The sequence below is a fragment of the Anabas testudineus genome, chromosome 24 (assembly GCF_900324465.2).
Source record: "Anabas testudineus chromosome 24, fAnaTes1.2, whole genome shotgun sequence".
NCBI classification, from domain to species: domain Eukaryota; kingdom Metazoa; phylum Chordata; class Actinopteri; order Anabantiformes; family Anabantidae; genus Anabas; species Anabas testudineus.
This window is the reverse complement of record NC_046632.1, coordinates 5,092,862-5,115,574: the sequence shown is the minus strand read 5'-3', so window position 1 is coordinate 5,115,574 and position 22,713 is coordinate 5,092,862. Positions and strand designations below refer to the sequence as shown.

General features: G+C 40.5%; 1 protein-coding gene across 1 annotated transcript in view; it reads left to right on the top strand.

Annotated features, from left to right (window-relative positions):
* Positions 1 to 22,713, top strand: part of LOC113149866 (neurexin-3b) — a 247,787-nt gene that overhangs the window by 158,957 nt on the left and 66,117 nt on the right. The window contains exon 19 of the mRNA XM_026342210.1: positions 21,854 to 22,035. Coding sequence (XP_026197995.1) covers positions 21,854 to 22,035 — 182 coding nt within the window. The remainder of the gene's footprint in view (positions 1 to 21,853; positions 22,036 to 22,713) is intronic.

Sequence of the window (22,713 nt, the reverse complement as noted above, 5' to 3'; positions counted from 1 at the left end):
ATGGTCCTGTATCACACGTCTTTGAAACAGTATTTACCTTCCATAGAATGTATTGACCTTTATTCACATGTACACTTAAACATGCCATCCATCAATTTGCGCTATTCATCACCGCCTATTAGGACTTGTTTGAAAACTGCAGTCACAAGGTTGCAGCTTTTATTAGAGATGATCTAACTGCATTACATCTTTCGGATCCATTTAGTTACAGTTACTTCTGTAACTGTTCTGGGTTTCTTATTGAAAAAAACATCTTATTTAACCTTTAACAGTAGAACCGGCATAATTGATGAAGGAAAAGAGGCAATTATTGGACTTATTATTGACCACAGAATACATATTCAATACTAAAGTGTTTTATTGATTCTTATATTGGTTGTTGAAGAAGTAAAGAGGTTCAGAGTGCCAAGTGGGAATGAGTGCAGGATGGTATTACGTTATTGACTTTTATTATCAAGGACTGTATTTGATTTTACCACAATCTTATCACACAACTATAGTCTGAAGTGTTTGCATGTAGTCTATGTGTTGCAGAAGCTTTATAAAAACTTGAAACACTTTTGCTGCAGATGATGAAACAAGTCTATAATGTCAGTATTGATGGCCATAATATTTCAACACTAAAAAGGAAGGCAAAACAGAAAAAGGAGCCTACAGTGTGTGTGTGTGCCGAATTCAAAATCCCATGCTTTTTAACAGACCAAACTTGGCAAGTCTGGTTAGGTCTGGTTTCCAGGAGTCTGCCGACTAGATAGGAGATGGCAGGTATGGTGCTTTGCAGCCCACTCTCCTGTCTCATGAAATACTGTCGCAACTCTGTCTCAGACTGCCTCCAGCTGTGTGTCCACGTGTGTACTGTATGAGTCTGTATCTGAGTTTCCTGCTTGTGCTTGTTTTGAGTGACCTGCATAGCCATGATATTACCAGGAGCATTTCTCCTGCCATGCGGAATGCTACCTCGGCATGGATCCACTTCAAAGCCTCTCCCCATACACATCTATCCAGGCACACACAGGCTTGGACGCTATAGATGCATCTATAAAAAACATTTCACACATACAGACTAATCAATATGCACCCTTCACTACACTACACGAGTTGCTCAACAATTCTACAAGTATCAAGGTTAGAAGAACCTTCATGCATTCAGTGATATGTAGACAATACACTTCCATAAACCTCCGAGTTGCTAACCCACATCTCAGCAGTGACATTGATTTGGGAAATTTGTATAAGCAAATCTTGATTTCTATTGTGAAGTGAATAGTTTCTATCAGAACAAGGCTGTATACACTGACAGCTGGGGCACAAGGCCGTGTATTTATTTGGATCCTGTGGAGGATTCACCAGAAGCCATATCTTCACAGGCAAACAAAAATAGAAACAAATAGAGATGAGGTCACTGATTGGAACTGTCATTCAGTTCTCTTAAAAAACTGCAATTATATATGTTCATTTTATACCCCACACTCCCACACTAATAGAAGCAAGCTTTGTTAATCAGCTAAGAGGCGTCTGTGCCAAACAGCCTGGTGCTTTGATGCTACACACAACTGAAGTGTGTGGGTGAATAAATTGACAAATATGTATGTGCATTTGTATGGCGAGATACTGTACTATACAGATGCATCTTAAAAAATTAGAATATCATCAAAAAGTTTATTTATTTCAGTTATTTAATTCAAAAAGTGAAACTTGTCAAATATATAGATTCATTACATACAGTTATATATAGTTCAACCGTTCCAGCAGAACACCTGCCGACATTGTACCAATCTACCTATCAAAGCAACCTGAGCTTTCATAACACCTCAGCAGTTGCGTCATAGATGCAATAAAGTAAGTTAACATTTCAGTATTAAAATTCTTTTTTCAATTGATCTTATGTCATATTCTAATTTTCTGAGATAGTGAATTTGGGGTTTTTATTAGCTGTAAGCTGTAATCATCAAAATAAAATAATTCTAATCCATTGAGATGCACCTGTATATTACCTATGTTTTCACCTCAAGCTAAAGGATGCATTAAAGTCACACACTGTACCACAGCCAATCAGCGTTTTTTTTCCAGTTGTCACACAAACAATATGCAGTATTCTGAGTAAAGATATCCCCACGTCATCTATGCCAAACACTGATTCCCAGTTCTAAACAAATGAGCAAATACAGTAGAACACAGCAACATAGCTTCTGATTGTATTGCTTTAACCCTCTGCTTTTGATAAGAGCACATAGAGGAGGGAGGTGGCTAAATGAAAAGCAACAAAACACAAAAACATTGCTGGCATAGTTCCTAACTCACATAACCCATCAGTCTTTGAGCCACCAGGACAACCCCATTCCCTTGGCTTTTGTTTTTTTCTGTTGGCAGAATTGCATTTTCAAAAATGTTTGGATGAGATATGAACAAGAGAAAAGAGAGGCAGGGAGAGTGGACAGACGGTTTCCAGCCAAAACCATCAGACTCAAATCTCAAAGGAGCCATTTCCACTCTCAGTGCTCTTCCATGTACTAGTACCCACACATCAATGCACACGTGTAACCGTGCACCAAAAATCACCCATTTTATTGGCACTTACATTCAACTGGTATTCATTTGTCATGAATATCATGCAGAGCAGTGACCATTAAAGTGTCTCCAGTTGTCTAGTTAGAGCTCCATGAACAGGAAGCAAAGACCTCATCACTTCGCCCTTTTATTTCCCCGCAGCTCTCAAATAGAGTGGAGACATTCAATTTAAAGTCAAAGGTCTGGTGGAAGCCAGTGACTTCTATTAACTCTAACCCTGTGAAGTAGTTGGGGAGGTAGAGCATCAAAGAAGTAATTATCAATGCAATGGGAGAGACAAAGTGACAGAATCAAGGCAGAAAAAAGGACAAAATACAGCAGGAGAAGAAGTGTCAGGTGTTTGGATTATCTGCCGTAATATTGGCTGATCTGCTTGATTCACTGTCATTTTCCTTTTGAAGGACCCTCAAGGTTTTAAATTGCTTCCTTGCTTTCATTATTTGCCGTTTGATTGGATTGTGGAGCCCTGCTGAGGTATCCCCGTTGCATCAGGATTTAATGGGTTGATCTAGTTGCATTATTATTTTATTTTCATTGGTCTTCACACTGGATAGAAATTTACCTACATAACCATAATGTATTCACAGCTAATAATAGTTTGGATCACAGCAACAAAATGGTTGGCAATAGAGCATGTTTGAACAACTATGGTTAGTCAACAACAAGACAGCAACAACAGATATAATTTTAGGAGGCTGGAACGTTTTATTTTTTCTTTTTCTGCAGACCAGCAAAAAGCCATAGTGGGACAGACATTCAGTAGTGGAGTAGAGGGCTGTCTGTTGGGAGCTGGACGGTAAAGGTCAGGGATGGGGAGATGGCTCTAGCACAAGGACATAATTGGCTAGGCAGAGAGCTAGTTCAACACACACACACACACACACACACAAAGGTAGGAGATAGTGGCCTTTTGTAGCCATAGGGGGAATTGCAGCCTACAGAGGGAATCAGACCCACTGGAGAGAAATGTGTAAAAATCTTGACAAAGATTGTTTGGTTCTTTATCCGTCACCCTTGTTTTTTTTCTCCTCTGCTACTCTGGAGTTCCATACTGCAAGCCTTTAGGTATCACTTACATTGTCCCTTTTTTTTTGGTTCTATTTTGACATTTTCTTCCTTTCCTCCTACTCACAATTCCCATTGCTTTTCATATCCAAATCATATCCAAAAAGGTTCCTCTTGCAGCAATCTTTCACTGTCGTCATCAAAACTTTAATATAGTTTACTCTCTTCTCCCCTTCACTTTCTCTCTCCTGCCTCCACTTCCCTGGAGTAGCCAGCAGACATCCAGGAAACTAGTTCCAACAGAATACCAATGCACTCAAATATTGCAATAACCACCCAGTTAAAAAAAAGCTAATCTGTAATAACGTCCTTTTAGATAGAATCGAAAAGTTCTCGAAAACCGAGGGTAATTCATCATTTATGAAGTTATTCTTTTTCATACTTTACACAATTGTTTTATCAAGGACTTGCAGGAATGTGTTGGCGCCTGCTGTCCCTTCTGGTGTTGCTTGGGTGGTATTGATAGTTTTAGCTGTGCTCATTTGCATTGACAATGAGCAGTAATGAAATCTGAATGGGGAGTTATGCGACTAAAGTCTGACTGCCACCAACAGTCTGTGTTATGTGGGTGTGCTGCCACATTTTTTCACTTCAGGGACATGTCTGTACCTTCACATCTTTCCTATATATTTTACATGCATGTGCCCAAACATAGAAATGCTCACATAGGAACACACATACTAAACTAAAGCCCCCTACCCTCAAATTCACAATCATGTCATGCATAGTAATGATCGTCTCAATGCCAAAGCAAAGAGAAAAGGAGGTGGCAGAGAGAGAGATTAGGGTTAAGGGCACTGTGTTAGACGCCTATCATCAAAGAGAATTAAAATCTTGTAATAGAGCTAAACAGAACTCTTGGAGTAGAGTAGAAGTGGTTGGGTGTAAGGCAACGCAAAGGAAACAGTGTGCTCAGTATGTATACTAGGAGACAGGACTTGCTTAAGGGAGGGAGAGGAGGTTGGCCCAGTCAAACTGTCCAAAGGCATTGATTCAGTGTGACTGCTGTAAGTGGTTGTAAGTGAGGAAATAGTCAAACTCTCATTGGCTAGGTCTAGGAGATAACTCTCTTAGGCTCACACAAGTTGATACACTGTCAGCACTAGGGCTCAGCACAGGTTCATTTCAGCACCCAAGGGTGCATTAGGTGCTCCTTCCTGCTTTCTAATGTAGAGTATGTTTGGGTGCTATGTGTTTTTTTCCTTGAGATTTTCCTTGAAGTCTCCAGTCACTGTGCAGCATTCAGTCAATCAGTGAACATTTTAACTGTGGTTTAGGAGGATTTGATAAAATGGTGGAAACAAATGATTTTATATTTTAGTTGAGATTAAATCTTCTATCTTACAGTATAGTCAGAACAAAGATATGAAATTAAAAAACGTCTATCCTCCTTTCGTGTTTGTATTCTTTTCTGTCCACTGTCAGATGGTTCTTCTGGCAGTAGAAAGATGAAAAAGACAAATAGGTAAAACAAGACAGCAGCAGTGGTAAGCCCTTCCCTGCCTGTCACCTTTCTCGTGGGAACTCTTTTTGCATCAGCGTAATGTTTTATTGATTTATTGGCAGCGTGAGAATGATCCATTTATCCTCGTCTTGGAGTGAAATATGAGTGTTGTTGACGCGTTCTGGCTGAATAGTCCTAGTATTAATCCAAGCCAAGGAGTGTCAAAATGAGGCAATTGGGCTGTTTGAGATCTGTAGTAGAAGTGGTGTCCGAATGAGGCCACTGTGTGTGGGGATGGGGGCATGGGTTTAACACAGAAGCCATTATTAGAGATAGAACATAAGTTTGAAACATAAGCTTCACATATGTTACAATAGTTTTTTTGCAGCACTGTGAAGGATTTGTTCATGTCTTTTGTAAACAATACTGTTCGCTTTCGTTGTTGGGGTTTGCGTCACTCCCTTGTGTCACAGTGGTTGAGTTAAATGTGGCATTTCAAGGGGCCCTAAGTGAAATCTAATATGGCATTTGTTTAATTAAAACCCAGGCAATGTTTTGGGGGCAGCAGATTAGCACTAAAAGATTCAATTAAAGTGTTTGGTGAGAGAGGAGCTCTGGAGCCTGTTGGGTTTCCTTTCTGATAAGTGAAATACCTTGCAGCCAAACCTGATAATGCTGATAGCATTTAATGGAAAACGACCCGTTATTGCTACGCAGGGCGACAGCCAGCCACTAAATATGACTCCTGCTGCTGAAGTGCCCTGACTGTCCTACCCTTCATCCAACTTCAAAAGCAAGACACTTGTGGTATCAGTTTGCACAATTAGCATGTCTCTGAGCGAAAGCAAAATATTTAGTAGCACCCCTTGTTTTCTATGAAGTCTGATTACCATCACATTCTGTGCAAAGATTCTGAAAAACAAACTGAGATAAAGGGAGAGAAGGGTTTCCTTTGGAGTTTGTTTGTTAGTCTAATCTGTCCCGCTTGGTTTTGCAAGCTCAGATAACTGTCTAAATCTTTTATTAGATTCCAAAGAGGCTTGGGCATCCGTAATCTTGATGGGATAACATTGGGAAATTTAGCATTCAACTAATGCTTTTTTTGTATCCATAATATCAGTACAAATTACTCCCCATGAGAAATAATTATTTTTCACACATTTTACATACAAACACAGCTGGTCGAAATGAGCAGGACAGTTAGTCATGGAAGGCCTGTATGGAGAACACTGTGTGGAATATTGTGATAGATAATGGGTTGTGAGGCCTCATAAATTCCCATTTCTTTGTGTTTTTCCCTTGTCTGCCAGACACATTAACAGTTTATTTCCCAGCACAACCCCTCTCACTCTCACCACCTTTATTTAGTATGCTGGAGACATGTATCTTGCCTCACTGGCCAACGCAGCACAACAGAGCAGTCCACCAACCATTAGTGCAGCAATCAGCATACGGTAATGTAAATATTTGCTCAGGGTTATTTATAAGGACCTACAGCCAATTGAATAAGTGAGTGGCTCTGAATGAAATCACACAGGCTATATAAGCAGGCATGCACACAAATGCTCCTACATGTATGTATCTACGCACATTCATACACACATAATGCTCAGTCACTGGAACTCACCCATGCATGCTTTTCCTTTCCCTATCTCGACAACAGTTCCCTTTTTTGCAGCAGCTAATGCCTCTCTGCCTGGATAGAAATGCCAATCGGTCTGAAGAACTTCTATTGTACTCGCTGGCAGGATGCTTGTGGTGCACTTGATGGAATAAAATAAAAGTTTAAATTGATCAAGGTAATGTGAAATATGACAGAGCAAAACGTTCTCCCAGAGACAGCTTTGATGTTTTCACTTTGTTTCCATGTTTGATGTCAGAGTTGCACGTTGACTAGATGTATACATGTTCTGTTACAGCAGAAAGATGCCTTCCAGTCCTGTCTTTCATCCCAGCTCATTTCCTTGACATCACTTTAATTCTATATTCCGTTATTGTCACATCTTGGCTTTTTGAGCTGAATGTGAAATCCAGTGTTTTTAATAATGAGGAAGATTTAAGTGTTTTGCACTATAATAGTTTTATGGTAACGGCTAATGCTGCGCCCATTTTACTCCTAATGCTGCTTGATGCCTCAGTGGTATATTTTTATTCACTCATTTAGTTCCTTATACTTGGAATCACCCTTAGATCTCTCACGGAGGATCTACAAACAACCTCCTTCATGGAGGCTTAGGGTCAAGTGCAGTGATGAGGTTGATGGTTGAAGGCTTGTACACAAGATGAGAAAGGATTTGACGAGGAGATTCTGAAGTGTGAACAAGAATGCACAGCAATTTAGCTATAAAGCGATATTTTGAAGAAAAGGGGATTCTGTTTCCATATTGTACTGTTTGTGCTCACATTGGTCTGGGTTGGTTGATGACATATGGCGAGCTTAAAAACACTGCAGTGTATTTTTCTTACTTTCCTTTTTGGATTTTTCTTAGGTAAATGGTTTGGTTGTAGATCACACTCGATGTTTTTTTATTCTTCTCCTCCAACTACCTGTGAATCCTCAAGATGATCAACTGACCATATGCCTTTTGGCCACCAGGACAACACCAGACACAAAACTTACTATAATACTGAAGAAACCTCTGTCACCTATATACAAAGCAATACAAACAGTTGGTCATGTGAATTTACAAACATAAAGCTACATCATAAAACTTTAAACATATTATTGCTCCTAAAGCATTGGCTGTGCTGCTATTTATGCCTCTATTGGCACAGTCAAACACATTCCTATCAGTATTCATATCCAACTCCACAGTAAAATGAAGTCAGATCCTGATAGGCTCTGTGTGACTGTGGCACCTGTTGCCCTATTGGCTCAGCCCAAGGATTGATGTCTTCCCTTTGATGAAACAAGAGCTCATGTCTAGACTACGCAATAGGCCTTGTCACCTTGCCTTTCTACTGCAACATATTTAAAGTGTGCAGGTCACCGAACATCTAGTTTTTTTCTCTTTTAACAGAAATGGATTGTGTGCCTGTTGGTAGGTCTCCATATGACAGGAGTAGTAATATGTTTTAATGAGCTTGACTCCCCAGGGCAGTGGAATAAATTTCTCAATTTGGTGTCGGGCTGAGAAAAAAAGAGCGCATGCTTTGTGTCAATATATTATTCCAGGGCAAAGATGTAGAAAAGAAAACTGTTGTATGAGGACATGGCAACATATATTTGAATGATGCTTTTTTGTTTCCTGTTTTGTAAAAGGTAGCTCGGAGGTTGTTCAGGCTGAGGTTTTCTTTGTCTTTCCTGTGCATTTGCCCATTTTCATGCATGCCATATGATTATACGTTGTGTAGGTCTTTTAATATTTTTGCCTGTAGTCCCTGTCCCTGCTACCTATGCCACTGCAATTCCCCTCTCCATTTAACTCACACAGAGTGGCAGATTTCTTTTGCCTTTCATGAGCCGTTGAAAGCCATCGTCACTCGTTTTAAATTTCTCGTCAGTTGAGCTAAGTACATTTTCAAAGGCAGCAACTAGACTCAGCTGGTTTGGGTGTGGTTGAGCTTTATGAATGAAAGGTTTAGAGAAGTAGTAGAGAATATAGAAAGGAAATATATATAGAGAAAGAGGGGACAGAAACTAGCTTAGCTTCTAGGTATACATCTATGTGGTATAAATCTAAAAAGAAAAGGCAGACACGCTTTAATCCACACACATACACCAAGCAAAGATTCCCATCTCTGCAGTCAGGACCCACTTCAATTTTTTTAATTGAAGTTCAAAGACATTTAATTTCTAGTACTGCCACATTGTTTCACAGACAGATTTTCTATATTTTTAACAGTAAGTGAATGTCAGCCTTTTCAGTCTGCTTAGGGAAGCTTACTTAAGGTCAATTCATATTTTTCACATTTACATTTTGTCACCTCCCCAGTCTGTAAGGGTCCAGATGAATGCTCTACAGACATCCGTGTCTCCATGTCCCAAAAATGAGTGTCCACACACACTCTCTTCAGTGCCTGTGCACCAACTGTAAAAGTAAACTAACGACTTGTTTATATATAGCTATATATATTATTATATATATTAAAAGTATGTAACATTTGTCAAATTTTTATGTTGTTCAGTCAAATACAACAAACAAAAGGAGCTCATTGTCTTTTTGTTGTTACTGTCCAAAGTTGCTATCATGTTTTGTGTGAAATGTGTCTAGATATGAATCTGTCAGAAGGCGAACGGAATGCATGAATTGGCCTTTAGTTGCCAGTTCACTGAAAATTGGCATCTCAGTCCAGAGGTTTGGAAGACCCGCCATAGGGCATTTAGGAGCCTGTCAAAATGTAAGCACAGGTTATTAGGCTCTAGAACATCTATAGACACACTTTCATTTGTGAGCACATACACATGCTCTAAAACACACACACACACACACACCTAACTGCAACAACAACATGGAGAGCTTTTTGGCTTAGCTTTTAATTAGGCCGACACTAAGACACACTGAGAGGCCAGCATGTTCCATCCCACTGCCCTCCAAACTCCCCCTGGCCCTCTCAACCTCACCCCAGGCAAATTCAGCTAAGCCTTGGCCACTGATCAGCATTCACATTCACACGCACTTCCACACAGGCTGACTTCATACTTCCAGGCTCACATGTGCATGCAGATGTACAGAGTGTCCTCAAACACGTGCTCACTGTTTTGTGTCTTTGTCTTGTCCTCGGTGAGACTGGCATACACCCTCCTGCCTTTCGCCAATCCATAATTTGTGCTTAAGGATGCAGTTAATTACAGCTTTGAAGAAGGAACCTTTACCCCACATCTGTCCCTCCTCTCATTGATTGCAACTCCTCTTGTTAATTTATAGATAGGCTGCATGGCAATGGCCTTTTAAGCATCTATCTTTATTGCTTCATCTCCTCCCCATCTCTTCCTAAATGCATTCTCCCCTTTTTTGATAAAGGATTGGAAATGGATAACAGAGGAGGTGGTGCAGGACGAACCCCTCTGCAGCTTTGTGGCTAAATCACTAAAAGGAGATGGATTGTGGCTCAACCGCCAAATTTTTCTTCCATGGCTTGAATCACTGCTGTGTTTTGTCTCAGGCTCAGTGTCCTTGGAGCAGGTGGAATAACTACAAGCATGACTCGGTCAAGGTAGCTGCTCAGTGGTTGACTAAGTCGGCAGGAAAAGAATGGCGAGCAGAGAGTAGATGTGAACTGAAGAAAGGGAGGGCATTAATTATAAGGCTGACATATTCAATAGAGGCCTGAAGTAAAATGTGCCTGAGGGAACAGGAATTGGAAAACTGTACGATTCCAATATCGGTACCCAATTGCAGTGATAAAGATTGTCTCCATCACAGAGTGCCCTATCTACTAGTAGTGTTTCTTAATGTATGTGTGTCGGTGTGCTTTAGGGACCTGAGAAGGACTAAAAAATACAATTGGGCATATGTTGCAGTATGCAACTTAAGGAACCATTTGACTCAAAATCAACCCTCTGCTCCATTCAGCCCTCCCTCTCCCTGCTCTGCTATACTCTACTGTGATATCCTGCATTCCAACATGCTCAGCTCAGACCTTCAGGTACTTGTTGTTATGTAATTACAATAAATGAGAATTGTTCAAATTGCACAATTGAAATTCTCTGATTAGTTAGAAGGGTGAGCCTCTATAATTTTTATGAGTGAATATGTCTGCGCTGCTGACAGGCTGTTCAATGAGTCTGGATTACAGAAGCTTGTGACAAGATTTTTGAACCATATTTCTAGAAAATATTCAAAAAAGTTACCTACATACATTTATATTAGCCTGAGGAAAAAGAAACATGAAGTATCTTAAAACATGAAAACAACTAGTGGAATGTTTCCCTATACTTCCAGTTTCCAAAGTGCATGAAGTTGGTGTTGTCGGCAAGAATATAAGATTGTGCCTTTGTAACTGTCAAACCATTAAGCAACACTTCTTTTCCTGTTTAGAGCCGTCTGCGTTTTGTGTTTTTCTACTTAACTTTTACGTAATGTCACCAATGAGTCACTCTTACCCAGCGTAACATCTTTGCAGAAGTTATCAGACTTGCACAAACAGTAACCTTTATGGGTTCTTAGTGATTGCCACCTGAAGTCTCACCTATTGTTATCAACACCTAACTTCAGCTCTAAGTGTCGCTCAAAGTCAACTTATCAAAGGCCATTTCATGGAAACTCTTAACCTCCCACAGCATGAAATAATATCACAGTAGCACCATGAAGGTTAGCAAGGCGCTCAGCAGGGCACACAGGTGAAGCCCCACAGAGAGATGGATTCTGATTCTCTTTGATGAATGGCCATTACCATGTACTGATTGCTTCCATAAAAAATGGCAGAGTGGTGCACTTAACTGTAGACCCTGTGTACCTTACATGTTTCAATGCATGTCACACTGAAATAAGAGCTACCTGTCAAAACCAATCACTTCATCAAGGTTACCACTGATGTTAGGCCTCAGCTTAAATTGGAGAGTTGTTTAGTGAGAAAAAAGGGCCACAGTAAGCGCTGCCTTAAATGTTACTGTGGAATTGAAGTCCTTGGCTCAGAGGGAGGCGACTGGGTAAACTTCTGAAAAGTACAAACTTGATTGAATTTTTTTTTCAACTCAACACACAGCTTGTATGTGTGTGTTTGTGTGTGATAGAGAAGGTGGAAGAGAAGTAAGGGATGAATTGTAATGCACATTAAGTATTTCTGTTCATCGCGGATGAATGGGCATGGAGAAGAACTCGTTGTGAGTTAATCAATGAGATATAAAGGTGTTTGAAATAGGTGGAGTTGGAGACGATATCAAGTTTGTTACAGACATTGGTGGCTAGGATGTGGGGTTGCTATGCCAACCACAGGCACAGCTGGTCTAACCTTAGAGGAGACAATGAAGCTGTGTTTCAGCGGGCAATCATCAAATTCAGACAAAGGGAGGCACAGAGTAAACAAAAAAGGTCATCAGGCATGTTTATTCACAGTTTGATTTTGATCTCACAAACAGAGATCTGTATTGTCAGCTTGATTACGTTGTTTGTTTTCCCTAGTGAGGAAGAGCCATCACTGTGTATACCATTTAGGTGTAAGTGTATTCTATTTGATGTTGTCAATATCAAAGGCAAGATTACCACTGCTTCATACAAGACACTGATTCCTTTTAGCAGCCATCCATCCAGCAGTAATCCATTTTTTTCAAAGTCAGGTGGGCATCAGTAACAGAGATTCTCAGGTTGTTTTAAAAATAGAATCTACATGTAATTGAAATACACTGCTAGCAAATCAGAATAATGAATGATTTGACAGAGCTGGAAAAGGAAGGCTCACACCCTGTCAGTTTGCATCATTCTGTTTGTAGTTGTCAGCTTCCATTTAAAGTAGCAATTACTGTATGTCGGGGTAGACTGTATGCAGAAGTGCCACCTTAATTATCACTTCCCACATCTTTAGATTTTCTGGTGAAGCAAGTCAAGGAGGAGAGAGGTGAAGAAGCTATGTAGCTGTGATCATCATTTCAGTGCTTGAAATGAACACCTGCTACAAAATATACATGCAGAAAATACTGGAACTAGTTGCTTGGTGTGGCAAAGGTGCCAGCCAATTTGACAGATAGTCGATCCATGTTGACTCATTACATTCCATACACAACTAGTCCGAGGCAAACAAACAGAACTAGCAAAATCCATTTGCTACTGTGGTTTGTTGACAAGGTGAAAAATAACTCTGCAACAGTATCTGCCCCACTGGAAGAGTCTGCTTTTCATTCAGCCAACGTGTTTCAACTCAGGGTCTTTATCATACTGTAGAATGAGTAAAAAACACATTTACCTGTTCAGTACAAGATGGCAGACCAACCACAACAGGCATTTCAGAATAAAAGTGCAAAACACAAAAATTGTGGGAACTATGATTCTAAGTATTTAAAATCTGTGCTGCGAAGGACATTAATGTTTGAAAAAACTTTTGCCACTTCTTGTCCCACAAAAATAGATGGGTTGGTACTGTACAAAGTTCAGAATGTGTAAATGTGTCCAACTGGGATTTGATTACTAAAGGCCTTAGGATAGGATCAGTAGCTGAGGTTGCTGTGTAGTATGTGTGTATGAGGACCTTTCATTTATTGTAGTGAGAAGGTGGAGAGAGAGAGAGAGAGAGAGTCAGAGACAGAGTTGAGGAGAGGGAGGGAGAGAGGCGTTCTGGGCTCTCCATGAAGCCTTGGCAAAGGCAGACAGACAGCACTATCCTCTGGGGGAGATTCAATTATAAATGATGCTTCCACTTGGAGCCATCTTGGAATCCCTTATTCTTTAGGAGATCTTCTTCACCTAATCCTCAGCAGGGTTTGGTGTGGCCTGCCTCTCAAGTGATATGCCTCACACACATTGTGTATCATACATTATGAATGATGGGAAGGAGACACTCATGTCCTAATTTTGCTGAGAGCAGTGTGAACATCAACACTAGAGCTGACAGAATGCTAATTTTTGACATAGAAAGGAGAACAGTATTGAATCAGGTTTTACAGAACTTGGGTGTGGAAGTGTCCCAGCTATTTATTTGCAAAGTCCGTCAGAGTTGTTTATGACATCTCAGACTGACTTTGCTCCACCTTTGCTGCCCATTTTTTTTGTCCATTTTACCCAACATCCTTCTGCATCCTTCTTTTACCATGTACCTTCTTTCTTTTCATCTCTTTGCAACGTCTCTAAAATTCTACTAGCGGCAGCATGCAGCATGAAAGCCAGCAGACAGGTCTTCTTTGTAGCCTCGAGAGCTGTGTGGATCTCATCTCCCCTGTCCCCCGCCTTCCTCCCCCAGTTTGCGAAATCCTCCTCAGACCCTTTTCCTTCTTCCACATCCTTTTCCTTTTCCAAGCATAGAATAGGAACCGACATCTCCAGGGAACCGAGAAAAAAATCATTTAAAGCCCTTCCTCTCTGTCCGCTTGCTGCTACAACAGAGAAGAGTGTCAGTAATGCAGTAGGAGGGGAGACATAGAGGAGGAAGAAGGAGAGAAGAGGGTGGGAGGGGGGTGAGACTGGCTATCTGAGTTTCACAGTAATGAGGGGGGAGTTGTAATGGCTTACCTTCTGCTGTATGAGTGTGTGCCTATGTCTGTGTGAGGGTATTCTCACTTCTGTGTACTCATATTTGCACCTTTGCAGTGTTACATGAAGCTGAAGTGAGGATTCATGACTGCTTCATTAGACTGTGAGTCGATCGTCCTGTTCTTCTGTAGCGAGAATGATTTGACATGTCTGTGGGTAAGGAACCCATGTTACAAAAACTCTTCCAGTTGCTATTAGAGGAGGCGTTGTAACAGCTCAGGCTTGCATCTATGCCACTTGACTCTCTCTGTCTCCATCTGTGTTCCTTTATTTCCCAATTCTTTGTGTCTTCCCTCTCTCCTACTGCAAAAAGTTACTCCTCCACCAATCTCTCTAGTTCTCCCCTCTCCACATCTCCCTACTTGTGCCTCAGCAAAATGATACAGATGGCAAATCAAGCTGCTCATCATGGAAATATGTGAAGTATATGTCCCCTGCAAGTGAAGGGTGACCAAAAAGATAAGACATTTTTGATTGAACCATCTCACCATGTGTTATTGTATCTCAAGTGTTTTTGAGCACAAGTCAGTAACAAACATTACACATACATTTTCAAGCTACAGAGGAAAATTGGCTGTTGTAGACAACATACAACAAACCTGTTACAGCAGGGAAGTTTATTTTGCTAGCTGGTGTAGGTTAGTCCCAGTTGGGTTATTTTCTGTGTCTAAAACAGTTATATTTATTAAAACTATATACTGTTCCCCACAAATGACAAAGCAATAACAAAAAAGTAATCAAAACACAATGTAACATATGTATAGCTCTGAATGCCTCCAAATTATGTGGGGCACCTTGTACACACTGTCCCTGAACCCCTCCAACACAAACACACCACTTTGGCTGCTGATAACACTTGGCTCTCACTAAGACATCTGTATAGACATGGCATTACTTTCGAAATCTAAAGCCCACACAGAAAAACACGTAACCGATCAACTTGATTAGAAGGAAAAGGATATTAAAGAAAACCTTTCTTTGATGTTATTTTGTCTTCTGATAACTTGCTGAGGCCACTGTTTCTCAAGCATTACAGGCGTCTCCAAGAAAACTCCAACAGCTCACATTACTTTTGTAAGTCCAAAGAAATACAAGTGCTGCCATTTGAATCATAGCAGAGGACTAATGCACTAATCTCGATTTTGACATATGAGCATTTTTCAGATTGTTACAAAACAAAGAAATTAATTGAATTAATTTGATACGTCATTAAGCCCTAGACCCCAGGAAATATGTTCAAACAAGTGAAAAGGTGTTGGCAAATATCCACTGGGCCAAGTGTGGTACTAGATGACCGCAGGAATTTGATGCCTCACAATTCCCAGCAACCTGAGCTGAGACCTAATTAATCAGAATATCTTAAAAGACCTTCGTGGGTGTGCAGGGTCTTCAAAATGTCATATTACATTCAATATCACTAAATGTATTGCTCCTGGAGTAAGGTTTACTAAATGAGTCGAGGTGAAACTTTAAAGTTAATTGAAGACCATATTTGATTAATTTAAATACACATTCAGTCTGTATTATTTACCCTATATACGTCTGATTACATGGTTTTCTATTACGCTACAGGGCTCCACCCTTGTTTTTGCAAATATCGTGGACAGAATATCACAAGCATGTCTTAGTGATTCAGCTAAGCAGTAGCACAAACTACAGTATAGGGTCCCAGTAGACCATAAAATTGAGCCAACATCTTTTAAAAACTCAACCTAACAGCTCATATGTGAGGATGAGTTACGTTTGGATTTGTTTCTTCTATATAATTGTAAACTGTAAATCCAAGTTTGTGCTTTTGGACAGACAAAACAAGAGACTTAAACAGGAAAGACAATATGTTCTGTCCTTGTTCACACTGGTTGTTACCTGTCACACACCTGCAGTCCCTGCTCACTGGCACCAACGGCCGACTCCAACAAAACTGTCAACACTAAATCTCACTGCAGCAGAAAGGCCTTAGCTTTTCTTGGCATCGTTGACCAACTGTAGCACATACACAACCACAGTAGTATTTGACTGCAAGCAAAGGAAGCTGCTGCCCAACGGCTCAGACTTTATCACCCCAGCTACTAGTGCCGCTTTTCAGCCCAAGCAGGAGCAGTAGCAGAATCTGCCTGAGCCTCTTCCTCGCTTTGTTGCATTTGCTAGTGTGCTCTGGCTCATAAAGTTAGAATATGACTCTGACAAAATGTTATACAATGTAAAATAATCCATACAATCCTCTGTATGCACTGTGTGGCCTGGGAACACCATAGCCACACACTGTCTTGTTACAGCCTTGTACTATTTCTGCCACCTTTTAATTTAGTTTTCCTTCAACTTTACATACGTGAATTCTGTTGCAATAATCTTACCTACTAAGATTCACATGCAAATAAAGTTTCATCAGGCTGAACAATATTTCTAATAGCAATCTTGCACAAATCAATGTATTTTACTGTCTGTTGTCTGCCCATATATCATAATACAGCATCCACTTTCCACAGTGTATGCTTTGTCCATTCAGCCTCACTTTTCTGTTTTCCTTCCACTTCTATTACCTCTGGTATTTGGCGCGTAAATCCATATAGTGTGGTAATGCTACAGCTTATTATAACTTGGAAACACTCAGTGTAAATCATTCAAGGCTGGCTGTTTTCCTAGCATAGACATTCTTCACAACACAGTGCTCTTCATAAATCATATGCTGCATTTCGCTCAGTGTCATTCATGAGAGATGGGCCACATGGCCACCTTGTGTGCTGACAATATAGAGACGCGTATACACACACAAACACTGTGCAATTTGTGTGTATTTACCATAGTAATACACTAAAAGTCAGACAGCATTCATGCACATACATAGACATCTGTACTATTTTAGCCATTTGCCCTATACTTGCTTTTGGCAACAGATTGAGGGTCGAGCGAGAGAGAGAGAGAGCGTATTCAATCATCAGTCTGGTTCCTCACTCTATCCCAGAGGAAAGAAGCAACAGTTGAAAGTATGAATTATGAAATGATAAGAGGTTGTAAAATGGAGATAAATCCCAGTGATTACACAGCTCAGTATCTTACAATTTGATTCTTCTGTCGATGATTCTTTATTGTAGTTGTGTGAAGGACAGCAAGCCTAATAATTCCCCATGTATGAAGCACGGCAGGAGAAAGCATTGTGGTGATGGAGTTCTTTTGAATGTGATTGAGGAGGCAATTACATTTTGCATCTCACTTTCAGGATTTTTTTATGGCTCCTCTTTCTTTTCCTCATTCTGCGATGGCAGAAAAATTCGACCACATCAAACCGTGTTTGTCTTTTTTTTTCCATCCCCTGGGGTGCCAGCGCTGCAGAAAGCCCAAGAGATAACAAGGGAAAAGACATAAAAGCACATAAACAACACACACATACACAGCAAGGAGAAAGGAGACAAAGTGTGTGTGTGTGTGTTGGTGGATTTGTGTGCAAAAGTTCAGACTCATTCATGTCTATGCAGATGGCTTTGAGCGTGCGTGTGTGCATGGATACTTACACATAGAGATAGGGCTTAAAGCATTTACCCACTGCAGTTCTGTGCCTTGTGGGTAGTTGGTGGTGCCACCTTTTCTTTGTGGCTATGCATACACACATGCAAACACACACATGCACACACACCCTATCCAACAACCACAAACAAACAGTAAAAAAAAAAATTCTTGACTGCTACCTCCCTGCAGCATTTGCAGCTGGACAGACAGTACCAGTCTTTTACTATAGGTCTTCTACCAGCAGAGTGTTTATCACAGCATGTTGCGAAGCCTGAATACAACCAATTACCCAGTTATAACAGACCTTCACCGCGACAGCTGCTCTGCTTTTTTTTTTTTTTTCTCTCTCTCTTTTATAGATAGCGGTACAGTTTAAATGTATATACCTTATGAAAAATGATGAGAGAGATAGGAGCGTTTAGATATGGTTATATGTATTAAATGTAAATATTTAAATATACAATGACTGAGCCTGACTTGATGAGCAAGGTGTGCTCCACACACATTCTCCCCACAGAAAGTGGATGGAAACCAGTGAGCATTTCTGGCACTGTGTGAAAATGATGTATCCTCCTCTTTTTTCCCCCCTTACTTCTCTCTTGTTGGATAGTGTCACGTGGGGGCCTGAAGGACAGACATAGTTCTGTTCTGCAGACAGGTGTCCTGACCTTCTGTCTGCTCTCCCACGCCTCAGGGGACCTCAGCGAAATAGAGGCCAAGGCTTTGACCTAGTCTCTCATCTACAGTTTGTCTCTAAATTGAGGCACACAGCAGATGCAATGAATCAAAACGTGGGAGTATTAGTGCAGAGCCTTTTTTTAAAAAACACCATACAGTTGTAGACTCATTGGGAGCTACTTTATTCAAACTAATAAAGACTAATCAAAGAAAATCTGTGTGGGTCATTATTTTGTCAGAGGGCTTCTAATCTCCCACCACTTCACTCACAACTCAATGGAGCATCCATATAGTACAATTAAATTTCACATGGCCTCTTTCCAATACCCCCTGGCTATTGCAAGATTGCATTATTCAAAGATGGAGATGAAAGTCCCCTCTGATCCAGCAAAATAACATCGTGTGCAGTAATCTGTTTGTAGATTTGATTTCTTTGATGATATTTTCCCTGAAGTTCGATTTTCACCAGACCTTCATAACTGTGAAGGCTGCACACACGTTGAACGCATCATTTCTGCTGTTTACTGCCACAATGTTTTAATCTCCTAAACAATAGTGGCACTAAGTTGTTGGTGTCCATCTCATAAAGAATGCCAAGAATGAACATGGGAGCAGATGAAATGTCTGCTGTAATTACAGGAGAAGAAATGAAGGGAACACAGGAATAGTAAAAAAATAAAACAGAACAAACTTTAAAGAGGACTTTTAGCTATTATCCAAGAAGCAAAGAACAAATTGTACTGCTTTATTGCTTTAATATCATTTACTAGATTAACATACTGTTTGAGATGTTGTACTGGATCAAAGTCTTTGCTGCGCTATTAAGAATCACATTTCACAATCACAGAGATCCCTTGGTTGGTCTGTACTGTATTAATGACCCAACTTATTCTTTTAACAGTTTTTAGATGCACATTTAAAACAAATTTGCCAAAGTACTAATGTGAGGCGTTCATGCTAATGTAGAATACACACCGCAGTGAAAGCAGCATGTTGGTTTATTATTTTTTTGTTTATTTTTTGGTATAAACATTTTACAGAATGTATCTTACTAATGCTGCCAACTATGTCAAAAACGATTTTTTAAAAATAATTTTAATGTTAGTATTAATTTTAAAATACGCTAAATAAACTAAAATTTCCCTTTTTTGCTAAAATTTGGTTTATTGGCGCTCCTTGCATCCACACCTGGAAAAGAACCTCTTGTGCTGTAGTTATTCAAATAAAGCCACTGACCTTGCTAACCGCCTGTGTGGTTCTCTTTCTGTAGTGAAATCTGCAGTATCAGAAATGATGCCACACTTGATAGTTTTGCTCGCAATAAATGTATGAATTGGTATGCTGTGAACTTCCTGTCTGTGAGGAAATACAGCCGGTGCAGCCTGGGCAGAGCAGGCTGTTAGGGAAACGTGCTACATTTCTGCAGTCTCGGGTTCTCTCTGTTCTCTGTACTTGTGCAGATAATCACCCACTTGTGTGATTGTATGTGAGAAGGCATCATGTTTCGAGTGTTTGTGTGTATGCACATGTGTTTTCACACTGTTGGCGCGTGAGCATCACGATGTGCATTTCTGCTCGTCAGTGGGAGCGTGCGTGTGGCTGCCTGTGTGTGTTTCATGCCGAACATTGTCTTCTTGAAACACTAAGCAAATCTCCTCAATGTGATAATTGGCTCCCCGGGGTGCTTGTATCTTTGCTGCTCATCATCGTCATCCCCTCCAGAAAAAAAAGTGTGTGTGTATTAGATGAGATAGGCGAAGTTTGCTCGTTTGCCGGGGAAACTGATCCCAAGTCTGCCTGAACTCTTTTGGCATGAAGAAACTTTGAGGCAATGAGACAGTGGGGCCAGATTCGGTGCAACCTGGCTGCAGGCTGCTATCTGCTCTCTACATAGCATCAGGGCCTTGTTTTCAGCCAGACGTGATGCCATGGAGGAAATGAGCTATTTGAGGCAGGTGATACACGATGCTTCAACTGTTTCAAAGTCGTTGAAAGCAATGGAGGTCTTTTATTGTCTTTTTGTTTGTTTTTTTAAATCTCAAATAAAGGCTGTGTTAAACCAACCGTGTGTAGTTATTAGTTACAAGAATAAAGCAGTTGTTTGAGGCTTCACTTATTTAGACATTTTTTATGTCACATTGACGACCTTAGCTGGTGGTTTTCAATCCTGACACTCGAGATGTGTAAAATGCAGACGTGTTTGTGTGCCTGAAGGCAAATAGAAACACTCATCTGGTCCACAGAGTCTCTCGCTCTCTCTTAATCCCTCTCATCCATATGTTCTTGCAGTCTCCAGGGTATTCTGGACCACAGAGCAGATTGTTGGCCGCTTCATAGGGGAAACAGCGAGACAGCTGGGCACCCATCACAAGGCCAAACAGATGTTCAGGTGACTTGGAGAAAAAGTGAATGGGAAAAGAGAGGAGAGAGACAGAGGGAGAGAGGTTGTGTGGAAGACAGGAAAGCAGAGAGATGATCGAGGCAGGAAAAAAAAAAAACAAATTAAAACATTGAAAGCAATCCCCTGTCGGCCTCATAGGTGGGCCAAATATTTTCCACTATGCTTAGGCCACAGGAGTTGTTTCGTCTCCCCTATTGATTCACCCACTAGTGTATCTGCTGTAGGTTTAATGCCTTTGATCTCTTGATTATCTTTGCCTTAATGTTGACGAGATGGCTCAAGGATTCAGTGCTTTAATTCTGATGCACCCTAGGAAGTTGGAGCTGAATTCAACCCTGCAACCACTTTTCTCTCTCATTTTTTTCTGTTCCACGTGATGTTAAAAAAGGAAATCCACATCAACATTTTCTATATATTCTGTGGCCCAGGGTCTAGCTTGATCCAGCGAGAGCTTCTTATCTGACAACAATCTGCATACTGGCTGATGTAATAACAAAAAGTTTCATTCTGGTGAGCGTCTCTCCCCTCACTAATACTCCTGTTTTTTTCTACAGTGCATTTGTCAAATTAAACCTGATGAAGGTTCTTCGATTTTTTTCCCCTCTTCTCTCCTTTCTTGTGCCAGCCTTTGTTCTTTGGTTGGAGGTCTCATATATAATACATGAGGATTGGGAGACTTATCCGGTTCTGGCTATACTAGCTGTTACTCCCTGGAAAAGGGCTATATTTAAGAGCTGGATAGGTCATAGATGGCGCTAGGGGAGCTTCTGCCTAAAAGGTGGCTGAATACCATTAAAAATCTAAAATAGAACTGGACACAATTACATTGGAGCAGTGGCAAGTAGCCATAGAGGAATAACTGTATAGCACATTTGGCCCCTATTGGAGGTAGATTAGAAGATTTTGTCAGAATGTGTCTTGTTGGTGATGACACTGTGCTCCCTGGTGTCTAGTTAGACTTGGACTGTGTTTGTACATTACAGAACTGACTGTTAGCCTGTCTCTTTTTATCTTACTCTATTTCTGCTACAGCAAATCTAATTTCTTCCTTTTTTATGTGTGTTTTCACAGCTGGCACCACCTACATCTTTGGTAAAGGAGGAGGTCTGATCACATACACATGGCCCAATAATGAGAGGCCGAGCACACGGACAGACAGGCTGGCAGTGGGCTTTAGCACTACAATCAAGGATGGCATCCTCGTCCGCATCGACAGTGCCCCACGTCTGGGTGACTACATCATGCTCCACATTGTAAGTACTAATGTTGTCCACTAAGAATTTAGCATTGTTTACCATGTATATACCAAGTCAGTCACATAATTAGTCTGAGGATATTGAATATTTCGTTCTATCTACTTATGAACAGGTTCTTAGCCATTCTAGTGCTTATAAATTACAGTAGCTTAAGCTTGTTTTTTTACTCTCCATAAGCACTAAAATTACAACCACAAGCTTACAGGCTAGGGTCTGGCCAAGAGTATGACCACAAACAAACCTCTGACATAATTCTCAATGTTTACAGTTGCAGTCTTTAGGTCAAAATCAGCTCATTATTCTCAAACTGAATTATACAAATGGTGCAGATCCATAAAAGATAACTCGCTCCCCTTCTCTAAGTCTCTGCTCACCATCCTCTTCCAGACTAAAGCTACTTCTCCACCACATTCGAACTGACTCCCAGCATGAATAATGAATGTAGTTCTCCATACATATGCAGTTTATTCCCACATATTGGAGCAACAAGATAGAAACTGGGGAGGGGGGGGGCTGCAAGTTGGAATTCTTGGCCAGTTGACTGTGCATCCATGCAGCATCTTAATAATCTTGCTTTATGACTTTGTGTTTGACTCGTTAATATAAGCATTAAGTATTTAAATAATCATCAACATAAACTAGATATATGCAAGCCATCAAATCACTGCAGTGAAG